We start from the raw sequence: 13,584 nt of genomic DNA, 5'->3' as shown, positions 1-13,584 counted from the left end.
CACTTCCGTCCCCACGGCTGTATCTCATCCATGAGACGGGATTAGCTCAACATTCGTGTCTTCACGTCGCTGCATCTTTGTGTCGACAGAGTGATGTCATGTTTCCCAGAGAAGATAAAAGCTGCAGCTAATCAAGGTCGGGACTCTTTGGAATAAATTAGACGCTTGAATCATGTTTCTCCCTCAATTCGCTTCAGAAAACGTAGTAGTACAAGATAATGCTGCTCCCTGAAAGTTTTGGAAAAGTCTGGATATTGGTGTGAGATGAAACCGAAAAGTTTTAACAAAATCCAAAAAGATTTTTAAAAGAAAAAAAAATTAAATAATAGTAACAGAAACATTTCAGTGTTGGCTGAAGAAAATGAAGAAGGTTTGCTGTAAAAACCGGCCACAATTAAAAGGAAAACAAAGAAAACATAATAAAATATGTCTATATCAATTTGTCACAATACAATTCTTGTGATGATTAAGACCTGGATGTTTTACAGACGTGGTCAAAAAGACAGGTGAAGCAAAGGGGAAAGGTGAACTGTCTGGTCTTTTGTGTTGGCAACAACATCTGCGCTATCAATCTCCATCTTGGATTATCCTGCTTGGGCTCCGATCTTTGGACAGTCGCTGAGATGGATTACGTAAGACAGAAAAATGGAGCCTTTCTTTTCCCTTGTTCTGTTAAAGGGTAGCTGCTTGGATTCCTGTAGCAGGGCGCAAGGATGTCTTCCTGGTGACGGCTGGAGTATGTGCAGGGAGGAGAAAATACACACACTGACCATTATATTCCAGATTTCAACGTTTTAAAGTGCTTCTTTGTTGCATTTCAGCTCTTTGCCCGTAATTTCATTTCAAGGACTGGAAGTAGAGCAATGTTGGAAGCAGAGGTTCAAACTGAAGGGGCTGTTCTTATGGGGACTTCTATGAGGACACACTGGTGTATACTGCTGAATATTTGTTTCCCATTCTCGGGTTTATGTTTTGTGTATCAGTCTGTAAGTTGACGTATGGGCTCACTGCTCACCACCATGCTTCAAATGGACCCTTTAGTCCCAGAGTGACGCAGAAGCTGCATGTTGCAACGCTTTCAATTGAATCAAATGAAGCCACAGGCATCGGCAATATTGTACCTTGTGATCTTGGGACTCGCGATGCCACATTTTCTGCCCCATGAGTCAAGGTCATGATCACATACGCTACAGTAGTCTAAGAATGACTTTGCTCTTCTCCTCATGGTTGCCCCAACCTTTTTGAGAGTTAGCAAAACGCCTGTTTGTTGAATTTAAGGACTGTTATTCTTGTCTGAGTCCTCTACATCTCATTACATACCATAATGCTCGGCTGAATCCATGGTTCCAGTGGCACTGACAGGCCTGACCGTTTGCTCATGGAGTGACTGGTTGAGGAATCTTATCGAAGAGGGTTCCTGCGAATATTATAGCGCTTCTCCACTGTCCTGTTCGTCCACTTCTCCATTACTAAATCTCTGTGCTTGTCGCCTGAACTAACGGCGGCGTGAGTACCTCATTGGCTTTGGTGTCCGATGAAGGGGTACAGTGAGAGTTGGAAGGGATGATGAGGAAGGAAGAGATCTTCATCAGATTTGTAGAACAGGCACACCAACCTATAACTAGTAACTACTGCAAGTTGTCATCAGCTGAACACAGCTTGGGATTACACTCTTCTATGGTTAAACTTTGTCTGAGACCTTTAAGGACAAGATTTGTAGGAAATGATCGTGTTGTCTGCATAAAAGAGGACAGTAGTCTGTCATGTAGTGCACATGCAGCTTCATACCCACCTACCTCACAAGATAAAAATGAATCTTATCCTTCAGTTTTGAACGCTGAACACCTGTTACGGACAGTCTTTGGTATCCCCTAGATGTAGCCATTGAGCACAGGTCTCGTGAGCATGTCAAGTTTCTGCACGACACGGCTGATCCAGCCCTGGTGATCTTCAGTGCTGGGTGCGTGGGAATGAATGAGTGCTCTTGATTCAGACTTCTCCAGCTGCTAGCCAGACCCCCTCCCCATTCCATGTCATTGTTTCTCCCACCACCGTCTTCTGCGCACAGCTGATTTGGCCGCCTCCTGGAGCCAGGACACTTCATCACAGTCACTTTCCAAAAAAAAAAATCCTGACACAAAGTCTGGCTCTGTTTTTTTTTATCCAGCTCTGATGCTTTTTGTCTCTTCGTGTTCTGGAGGAGCCACGAATAGAAAGCTGAACTTTCCATGTGGATAAAAAGATGCTATGATTCGTGTTTTTCAGGAAGAATGGAAAACTGCTAGTGTCCAGATTTTCCTCCTGTACAGGTGCTTCGCTCCTTGTTGTGCTTAGTACTTGAACAGAAGTCATACTGAGATACTCAGTATATACGTTTTTTCTTTCTGTCTGTCTGACGTTCTATATAATACTACATTTCTTAAATGTTGTAAGGTGAATTTTTTAGTTTTTGGGCAACACGGAAAGTCAATTTGGACAGATAACTGTTTTGTCATGAAGATGCCTAATGAGAAACCCAACATTTGAACCAAATTGAATAAACTTGGGCAGATCAAAATGACACCAGGATTAACTAGGCTGATTTATTAGACAGACTTCAGGGCTGGAGGAAGAGAGCGTGAACTAAAGGGTTCTAAATAGTTATGGTGTTGAGATCAGGCAAAAGAGACAGTGTTTGGTAAGAATACATTTGTTCTTCATTTGTGTGTTGAATCAAACTTTCGAATCAGTTGTGTTTTTCCTGCTGATACAGAAGCGAAAGCAGCCGTGTGGAGGTTTTGCTTGATAGAGCTGTGAATGGTCGAATGAACAAGTAAAAATAATGTCACCTGAACAGTACCGGACTGTTGGAAGAAAGTTGCCTTTTGTGTCGTCGAGGGGAATCCTTCTGTTCTAGTGTCTGTGCGGGATGAATGGGCCCATTCTCAGTCTCAAGGTTTGAATAGACACGTGATGAACCTTACAAGAGGAAAGGGAACACTTTCTTTTTTATTAGAATTGGAGCACTTTTTGTGTCTTGCGGGAACAACAGGCCTCTGTGAGGAGCACCAGTCTTTCCTGCTCTTTGTCCCAGCTCAATGTTGTCGTCTTGTCAATGAAGAGAAAGTTGGACGACACTGTTTTGGGTTGGATTGATGTTGCCAGGGTCTTTGTCCTGGAGTGTTTATCTGATCAAGACTCCCTCTAGACTCATTATTGAAACAGTACAGTGGTGTCTGATGGAACAGGAGGACAAGAAGCTGCTGCTATGTTTTTTAGTCTCCATCATCAGTCAGTCATGATGGGCCTGAGGTGCTGGACGTTCTTGATGTTAAGTAGTGAGGAGTACATGAAGAGTTTTGATACATGAAGTCTCCATGTTTAGATATGAGGAGTCCAGATCAAGAGGTTCAAGATCCACTGTTTTGCATGTCCAACTGGGCGTTAGTCCACCACTACCAGGAGTGTAATAACCCCAGCCAGGTGCACCTTGGTCCTGTTATCACCATATGTCTTAAAAATAAAAAGATAAACATCTGCTACTACTGATCTGCTTCTGTTTTGTCCTTAAATATTAATAAAACAAGTATTTTTGTTGCTGCCATAATGAAAGATATTGAGCGGCCCTGAATAGTTGCACGCTGCAGATTGAGCACTTAAGACTGGAAAAAAACACCTTTGTCGAATGGAATCGATGTTTTCCTCTGCATTTTTAAAACACACATCCATTAACCCCAAAATCCGAATCACTTGTGCATATCGACTCCCTGCAGTGTTTGGTGAATTATTAATAAACGATAAGTCAAGCGTTTGTTTGGTTCCAACACTCTGCTGCACTTGAAATGGTCAGCTGTATTTAAACATGGATCTTTAATATTTAATCCGCAGATAGTGATGATCACAGTAAGATTCTGTACGTTATGATCAGACGGAACACAAGTTCTTCAGCTACATAACTCGCAGTAGTATTCTACTTGTACTCAGTGTCTTGACTTCTGTCTTGTCTTGGTTTCTCACATCTCTTTCTCTCGCTGATCAACAAATCAGAGATCACTGATGCTTTCGGGTGCTTTCAAAGTGTAGCATTTCCTAGTGCTGAATATTCAGCTCAACATCTTGAACTTTTTGAGTACCTGAATGCGTCATTCCTCAGCTTCGGTTATTGACTCAGTTTAAACTTTCAGGGAAATCTGGTGACTGAGATTAAATGAAAATAACAGTGGCTGTAGAAAAACAAAACAATCTCTGGCTGGATTTTGTTTGTGTCATCTGTGGACTCCCTATTTCTGTGCTGCAGTCGTGATGCTACATATCTCCACCATGTTTCTAAGTCTGTCGGTTGACTCACTCACTGTGGTACAGTTACCACAGTGCTACTGCTCTAGCCGCTCCACATTCTACACAGACACAAGATCAATACACAGGCCATTATCTTGCACCAAATATGGCACCGTGCTAAACTTAAACACCACTGGACTATTCCATGCATCCATGAGCTTCTCCAATGCAACTGCACTGTTTATTCTGGTCTGCTTATTAGCGGTTGTGGCCTGCGGGAGTATTCTGGGAACATCACCTCTCTTTATTAATGTCACACCGGGGGGCGATACACGCTGACCCCTGACGGTTTTATTTTCTATTAAAGCGCCCTCGCACTCTCTCCTGCACACACGCATAGGCGCGTCCATGGTGTTTATCCATGCTAGCTGCAGGGGAAACACGCCTTTTCCGCTGTAAATGGGGATCTACTGCCCAGAGTTCAGAGCTCAAAGTTCAGAGGTTGGAAGGTCACACAGTTTCACCATCTGTCCTGGAAACTAAAATATCTCACCCTCAACACTTTGGGTACAACCTTAAAGTAACAGTAGTGTTACTATAAGTTTTGGAATAGGAACTGAAGTGAAAGATGATACATCTTATTCGTATATTTGGAAATATGAATAATGTTAATGAATGAAAGTAAATCACTGACGTGTCCTTCATTACTTTATGCCGTCAAATAATATCTGAAAATCCCCAAACATTTCAGGTGATTGGTCAAAAACATTCACATGATTCCAACCTGCCTATTTCTTAAATGACATATTTATTGTTGTTCAAAGCAACTCAATGACTGTAAAACAAACGTGACTGGACTATTATGCAAGAAAGGGACCATGATGTTTAGATATGACAGTGTGACCAACTGCGGAGGTGGATTCCTTTGACAGGGTTTGGTTGGCCCTGTGTGTAATTGGAAAAGGCTACAGGTCAAGACTACAGACATTCTCCACGAGCTAATGTTCCAGGGCAGAGGCCGACCCCCTGCTGAGTGTAAAAACACACCGACGTGGACACATGGCAGTGTAAAATGTCGCACATTGGTCTCGACACGTCTTCAACAACACGCAGCGCATACGACACAAATAGTCGCACTAGCGCGGGGAAACAGATTGTATTTCCTCAAGTGCACCTCGGGATTCCGCGGGCCTCCCGCCGCTCTCGTCGGCTGTTGAGTCTAGACGTTCGGATGACTAATCCTGGCTTTTCATTTGATATAAGAGTCGTGATGCAGTCTTGAACGTTCTCGTCATCTCTGCAAGGATGTGGTGACTGAAGGGGCGGAGTGACTGTTCAGCTGGACATTTGTGAGTCAAATGTTTTCTGAGAATTCTGATTCATTGGATGCTGGTGAATGTTATCAACTGAAGCTGCAGGGATGGTTTTTGTCTCAGAATGGTAATGAAACGGAAAGCTGAGCTAACATGAAGAGGAGTCACAGAAGGGCGTAGGTTCTCATGTCGTGGTTCATGACAAGTGACAGTCCCAAGCTGATTTACGCATCTCTTTGAACCGTGTTCTGAGAAAGATACGTGCTTGGTTACACAGCTTCTGTTTTCCTGCTAGCTAGAGCGTTCTCTCTCTCTCTCTTACTCACTTCTTCCATTCCTCTATGAAATCATGACCTTCTCCTCTCTCTCCAGTGCCTTCAATGTATCTTTCTAACCCTTTACTTGGCTTGCTCTTTCACTTACTGGCACCGTTCTCTCACCTGCTCTCCTTTGCTCTTTCACCCTCTCTTTCTCCTCATTCTAGCACCTTGCGCTCCCATTCAGTGTTGCTTGCTCTCAGCAAGGAATCAGACACTCAACATTAACTCTCAAAGTAGTTCTACCTCGATGGAAGACACTCACCTCCTGCTCCATGAACCTGAACTGAAGCTCCTCAGAGAAGATTCCTCCCTCCTGTCAGTAGTGATGGGCTGGTGAGGCTTCATGAAACACATTTTTGAGCCCACTACATGGCACTCTCTACTATAAAATCCTTGGCTTCAAACAACTATTACTGTGAAACCTCAGATCATTTTAAACCAAGAGCAACACCTTCTGAGCTCTGAAAATAGGGACACTGTTTCATGAAGCCTCACCTGCCCATCACAACAGACTGAGTTATCGCTGCTTGCTAGCCTGCGAACAGCTTGTCATTTCATGGGTATTTCCTCAGTTAGACTAAAGAATGGTTTTGAACAAAGGAGTCCAAACTCAACTTGCCCATCACTCTGATAGATATTTTGAAGGATTTGAGCTTCATATCGTGAAACTGTAGGTAATCTGAAAGAGAGTCATCAGTTTTATTATCACTCTTAATTTAGAATCTGACATCCTCCGCCCCCCACGTGGACTGTCGCGCAGTGTGTTGATAGACCTCACACACACACACACACACAGGCGCACACACACAGCAGAGGCTCTGTCTGCTACAAGACGCTGAGCAACAGCAGCAGCTCTATTGAGTGAGCTCTTGAGGCGAAGAGGGCAGCCGCCCAACAGCTCCACTATCCTCGCTGTTGTGTTCACTGGCGCTTAATTTGGGACCCTCCACGGAACCGACAGGTAGGAAAGAAAATCTCTGACAATGTTCCTGCTGATTTTATCAAATGGATTCTTGAGGTTGAGTCATAGTTGAGTCATAGTGCATTTCTATGTTTATCCACATGAGTGACGGATTAAAAGCTTGTAAGTGTGAGCAAAGGGGCCAGAATGTGAGCACAACCTCTAACTTGATACCTCAGCCAGTGTCACGAGCTATTTTAATGTGCTACTTGATTTCAAGTGTCCTTTCTTTAGGAGGAGCATCAGTCACAAAGTCATTAATGCCCAGTGTCTTGGCATGTTGCCACGGGAGAACCACGAAGTACTCGGCTTGTTTTTGGCCCCGAATTCTCCCCACAAAGGGCCGCATTCACTGGACGGAGTTATCTATAAGTAAAGCAGGCAGACTTTGAGTCTGACTTGTAAATTTCCTCCTACGATGGTTCCAGTGTTCAATGGCGTGGAATGGCTTCAGAGAGGCTTTCGGGTGCGTCAGGGAGGGGTATTTGTGTGTTTCTATTTTTTAAGGTTGCTTATTCTTTGCTTCCTGTTGTGTACTTTCGGAAAACCCTGCAGCAGTTTTGACTTGTTTTTGAGGTGGAGTTTACCCTGGAATGGGCCAGAACTGTTCTTGGTTTCGTTTACATGTGTGCAGTATATATTTTAACCCAGCAAGTGCCGTGCAACCTACTGTGAACATTAAGTTTAGTACTGTGAGGCTGTCCTGTTTTCTGTGTGAACAATTTAAATTTTTTTTGTTTTGGGTTCTTAGGCAGAACAATATTTCAGCCCATTTTAAGCCAATTTCAAGCTCTCGACATGAATCAAAACTGCCACCATGGATGAAATATTTGCCCCAAAACCACTGTCTTTCAAAGAAATTTTAACTTTACTCCTTCATGATGCAAAAGTAGGAGTTGACATAGATAAAACAGATTAGTGTTCTCTGTCTTTCCTTTAGAGTTTGAAATGGTGAATCAGTTGGAACCTTTTTTTTTTTTTATCCAGTTCACTTTGGTCCCTAAATGGAATAAACTCAAATGTTTTCAATAACAATTTCCGAGTTAGCCTTCATTAAGTGGCGAACTGTGATGTTTGGCTTGCCTGGAAACCAAAGCCAGAGCGTGATGTTTGCTTTTTAAAGTCTCTAGTCTGAATCTCTTGTCCAAGAATCCAATGAAAGGGTGGTTTTTGCTGAGGTATCACTTCATCGAACAAGCTGTTTATAAAAATTTGTCTCAGGTTTCTGTGATTTCATCTCTTTTCCACAGTGCATGCCATGGCTCTCACTCATTTCCTGATGTTGGTAGAAAAGGTGGACAAGAGCCAGAGTTTTATTTCACTGCAGCTGTGTTTTAAAGTGCCCACAAATACCCCTCAGAGCTGTTAGTCCGTCTGATGCTTCTACTACCCGTAAGGGCTGTCATGGTCTGCATTTGAAGCATTTTTATTCAAGCCAAAATTTAACCAATTCTAGTTCAAACCTTTACAATTTGAACACCTTGATCTGTGGGAAACGGTGTGATGTGTTGTGTAATGTTCTTAGAGCCTAGCTCTTCACACCGAAGTGTGACTGCCAGTAGACTTATTGTCACGTGTAAATATGATCGTCTTGTCTTTTTCTTGTTGCAGATGTCATTCACACACAGGGCCCGCTGGATGGTAGCCTTTACGCCAAAGTCCGCAAAAAGGAATCTGTCGAAGGAGCCGTCACAGTAAATGGACTTCCTCCGACGGCCATTGAACATTCCCTGCCGGCGGTCGACCACGCCCTGTCTGTGAGCAGCGACTCAGGGAATTCAACGGCTTCCATTAAAACTGACCGAACGGATGAAGTAGCAGCAGCGGCGGCCTCACAGAGCAACACCACCAGCCAGACACATGTCCCCGTAAACAGCGATCCTACAGCAGGGCGCCAACAAACCCCAGCTGCTCCTCAGCCGATCAGTCCGCAGGAGAAGCAGGAGCTGGAGCAGCTGCTGAGTGGGCTCGAGGGGCCCATGCACCAACACGGCTACCTTTCCTCACCATCATCTGCCGTCGGCGGGATGCTTCACCTGGTGCCCGCCCAGGTCCACGTCAACGGTCACAGCAGTCTTGACCGTGAAACTGATATTTTGGATGACGAACTTCCAGCAAGTCACGAAGGCAACAGTGTGGACAGTCTGGGGACATTCTCCTCCACCGAAGGTCGAGCCACACCTGCTGAGCTCTACTACCAGTCTGAGTCGGTCATTAACGGCCAGGATTTACCGTATCTTGAGCGCAGTTTTCCAGAAAAAACATTGGAAACAGTTCAGACACCAGTGCGCTCTCCTGACAAACAAGTCATCATGAGCCAAAGTGAATCTGCTCCCTCTGGGAATTACCTTGCCCATCAGAATGGCAGTATGCACCGCTCACGGTCGTTCGGTGCCGAGCCACAGTTGATGCCACCGGCACCAACGCGTACAACCAGCAGCAGGGAAGCGGTTCAACGTGGTCTTAACGTATGGCAACGATTCGGCGTACCGGAAGAACCTGTAACTGAAGGAGTTACTTTTAGCCCGCCTCCGTCGATGCCCGTGTTGCCGAGCCACCACAGCCTGCCGCAGTTTCCTCATCGCCACAGCGCCTCCCAACAAGAAATCGAACAGTCAATCGAAACCCTTAATCTCCTCATGATGGACCTAGAACCCAGTCGCTCACGTGTGCCAAAGTCCCAGAGTGCACCAGTGAGAGAGGAGAACGTGGTCACAATACAGCCGTCCTTCTCCCAGAACCAAAGTAGACCCTTGGGTGAAGCCCACTTATCCGGGCACATGATACCAGCTCAGATGCCAACCAGTAAGTCAAGTACCCCAGAGACTGCAATTCAGGGATTACATTCAACCGGGACCACAGCATCGCTACAAGCAACCACAGTTGTACCCAGCCACTTCCAACACAAACCCGGATACTCATCAAGCTCCTCACCTCAGACCACTGAAGTCTCGGAGCCCCAGCAACGGGATTGCGAACCAGATGAGGTGTTCAACGTCGAAGGCCTGGTGGCTCAAAGAGTAGCGGGTAAGATTTAAATTCACTTGTCAGCATTTTCTCTTCCATCTGTTCTCTCTTATCAGCCCAGGCCCGAACCTACAAAGGTATTTTTTTTATCGTCTCATGAAAATTCTTAAGTCGGCCTGAAATGATAAAAATGTGCCCAGAGGGGTGGACGGGGTTGAGTTCAAACCAAAACTCAATATCTCTGCGTTCTTACCCGGACTTACTGAACGGCTGTCTCCTTGAATTTCCAAGTTTGAAGTAGTGTGCTACAATCTCAACAGCATTTTTTCTGCATTGTCCGGTTTTACATTCAGAATAACTTTAGAACCACTTACACATTTTAAAACCAATATGCTCCACTGAGGCATCATGCTGTTTTCTTGGTCGGACATGGATGAATATATTATATATATATATATATATATATATATATATATATATATATATATATATATATATAAAATAATCTGTATAATTCATTTATATGTTAAATACATTTTGTATATCAGGTGAGTTTGAAAAATACACTTTGGGTTGACTATTTTTGGATCCAAATCTTGTGTGAAAGTGTTCACAAGTTTCCCTGCCTCTTCTTTCCTTCCTGTCATCATGTCTTCATCTGTTCACCCAGAATACTCGGCTCGAGCTCAGAGTGTCGTTCCAAACACTTCTCAGTCCGAGCCCCGTCGCTCTCACTCCACCTCTGGTTGGTTACTTGATGAAGAACTCATGTCCCTGCTCATGAGTTCCTTCAGTCATGTTTTCACATCTGTGTTCTGGCTTGAACAACACAACAGTTTTCTGGCTTAAAAAAAAAAACAACAACAATCTTCAAACTGTTGGTTGATTTATTTTTGTCTAACATGTATAACTAATCCATAATTACAGGGTTCATAAGGCCATTAAAAGCTTGCTGAAGTGAAAACTTTTTAAAAATTTTTTAATTTCATGGCCCAAGAACTAGTTGTGATCGTAACTTTTTCAGAGAGAATAATTTAATATGAACCCTGTAATTACTTGCTGACTTCACCTGGTGTTTGCTCTGATTTTGTTGCCAAATTCTGCTGCTTTTGCTTTAAAAAAATTGTCCCCAGGCCTCTCAACTAGGGCCTCAACTAACGGCTGTGACAACCATCTACTGTCCTCATGTTGAGTGAACTTCTGGGCGTGTGCCGTGTACAAGTTGACAAACACGCAGAAAACAAACAGAAAGAAATATATATAAATTGTTATGTGTTAAGTATCACCATATGAACCGTGTCGACTAGTCATGACTGTCTTAACAATTAGACTTGTTGACATGTGTTGAGTGTAAAAAATTAAAAAAAGTCTGATTTTAGTGTTAAACATAGCATTTCATTGTTCAAAGTAGTTTGTTTATGGTCGACTAATTGTAGCAACCTCAGTCTCAACTAACTCACATTTCATTAGCCTTGAACTTGTGATGCAACTATAAAAATATATCAATTTGAACTGAAATTCTTAAAATCAATTTCTACGCTACACACTAGTAGAAATAAAACATTCTGTTTGCTATGTTTTATACTTGTGGTGATGCTGGTGTAAAATGAATCCAACGCATCCAGACTCATTTGAGTCTCCAGTGAACCCTCACTTTTGGAAACATGAAATTCTGTGAGCTTCACATGAGGAAGTACATGAACACTTCCCTTGCTATTACAAGTGTTGTTTCAATGTAGCCTAATGCTCACTTTACAGTACATGTACTACTATGGCATGAATCTGTCAAACCAATTGAATTATTTTTTTACCTCTTTGATATTTTCGTGTTCTAATTTGACTTAAAAAGTCCATGAATTAAAATACGTCAGAAAGTATTTGGTGTCCGCCGCAAACGTTTTGGCGCCAACCCTGCGAGAGGGAGAGGAGAACCATCAGCCATCGGCACCAGCAGCTGGAAACGATTAGCTATCGCCATGGCAACAAAGCGGTGTTGTACTCCACTGTGGCGCGGTGCATTATGGGAACATCTGCTTCTCAGTTTGCAGGCGGCGTGCGTTGGTGGGTGTGTCCGGGCTGTCATGCTTTTCAGATCTTTTCACCTTCAACATCTCAGCAGATGCGTCGCCGCTCTGATGTAAACAGAACAGCGTCATGATTCTGGTGGATGCTGCAGTGTTCTGAGGACTTAGCGAACACCTATCGCTCCTGCGGTGACGGCAGCTCAAGTGAACAATTTCCTCACTGGGATTTTCACAGCTGCAATCGCTAAACATTCACCACACGGACTCTCTCTCTCTCTCTGTCTCTCTCTCTCTCAAAGTCAAGCTGTGTGAGGGTGATTGTTAATATTTTCCACGTTGCCCGTGACGACGACTCTCACAGGGAAGCCTCCTCGTGTTTTCCATATGGGAGTGTCGCTGGCCGCAACAGTGAGCCTTCACACACCAAGTAACGTTGCTCCTCATTCCCATTGTCAAGGACCATTATTTCAAATACTACTTTTAGACAACTATAAAATATAAACCTGCTAGATTCCGCCGGCTCTCATTGGCTTTCGGGCCTTTGAGTCAGATGAGCTGTGACAAGTTTAGAGGTGGCTTTGAGGTAACCGCCAACATCAGATCACTGTTTGCACTGAATGACTAATTCTGTGTTTACACAACACAAGTCTGACAACAGTTCCCTGAAAAGACGCGTCTCACATTCACATGTGAGGATGGCAACAGTGCGGAGATGACTTGGTTCTGAAATGACCCAGACTAGTTTAAATCCTTTACAACACGTGCAGAAAGGTTGTAAAATGTGGAGCAGAGTGGCTTTCCAAGGGTTTGGCAGCACGAAACGTGATGAAACTGCAGTAACAGTATTGTTAAATTTACCAGTTTTATTCAGTTCACTGTGTTTATTAACAGTGTGTGTCTGCTCGATTGCCAGTTTGTGTGTGCGTGGCCTTGAGCTTGGCAGCCATTTGACTTTTATTTTAAAAAAAGTCGGAATTTCGTTTAACCAGTGGAAGATGAGCTGTTTAGATATTTGAAAATGCAGATGTCTTTCAGCCATATTTGACCAAAACTGCTGGAAAAAATGAAAATTGCAAAAACAGAATTAGAAAAAATATGTGGATTTCCGACCAAATAAAAGTCAATTGGTAGCGAAAGACCCATCTCTTGCTCACACGATGCTTAAGTCTGCCTTGTATTGTCCAGGAGTCCAGGCTCGAACGTTGTCGTTGGATGAGCCAGCGACTTGCCAACGCGTCAACAGTGACAGCCAGTTTCAGAACGGTCCTGACGACGCCGCTGATGTCCCACTTCGCTCCCCGATTCGCTGCGTCTCTCCAGAATTCGTCAACGCCATCGCCTTGAACCCAGGAGGGCGACCCAAAGAGGTAGCTCAGTTGTCAGCGTCGATAACAGCTTCTTTGGTTCCTGTCTTTTTTCTCACTCTTGGCCTTCACAGAGGCACATGCACAGCTACCGCGAGGCCTTCGAGGAGCTGGACGGTGGACCTGTCAGCCCAACTGCCACAGTTGGTGGTGAGGTGTCTCCCAAAACCCCTGCCTTTCCCATCTCGCCACAAACCCCTTACCTCAACCTGTGTAAGTTCCCCCTCTGGCTGGCAACGCCACTGTGCTCTTCCCACGTTTTTACTAGATTCTTACCGGGATATTTAAAGTCAGGAAACACACTGAGATTGGTGTTGTGAAGTGTTAAATGTGGCAGAATTTGAGAGTGAAAGCAATTCAAATATAATAAAACAATAA

The 13,584-nt window shown here is 43.9% G+C and overlaps 1 protein-coding gene across 11 annotated transcripts in view; it reads left to right on the top strand.

Annotated features, from left to right (window-relative positions):
- Positions 1-13,584, top strand: part of tns1b (tensin 1b) — a 136,317-nt gene that overhangs the window by 111,199 nt on the left and 11,534 nt on the right. For 8 of the 11 annotated variants that reach the window (XM_053877599.1, XM_053877598.1, XM_053877610.1 and 5 more), the window contains 4 exons: positions 8,463-9,878; positions 10,489-10,563; positions 13,028-13,209; positions 13,281-13,419. In XM_053877599.1, the coding sequence (XP_053733574.1) occupies positions 8,463-9,878; positions 10,489-10,563; positions 13,028-13,209; positions 13,281-13,419 (1,812 nt within the window). The remainder of the gene's footprint in view (positions 1-8,462; positions 9,879-10,488; positions 10,564-13,027; positions 13,210-13,280; positions 13,420-13,584) is intronic. The other 3 variants (XM_053877602.1, XM_053877606.1, XM_053877604.1) reach the window with 2 other exon arrangements.

This window comes from Synchiropus splendidus, chromosome 10 (genome assembly GCF_027744825.2).
Source record: "Synchiropus splendidus isolate RoL2022-P1 chromosome 10, RoL_Sspl_1.0, whole genome shotgun sequence".
NCBI lineage: Eukaryota > Metazoa > Chordata > Actinopteri > Syngnathiformes > Callionymidae > Synchiropus > Synchiropus splendidus.
This window is presented reverse-complemented; position numbering and strand designations above follow the sequence as displayed.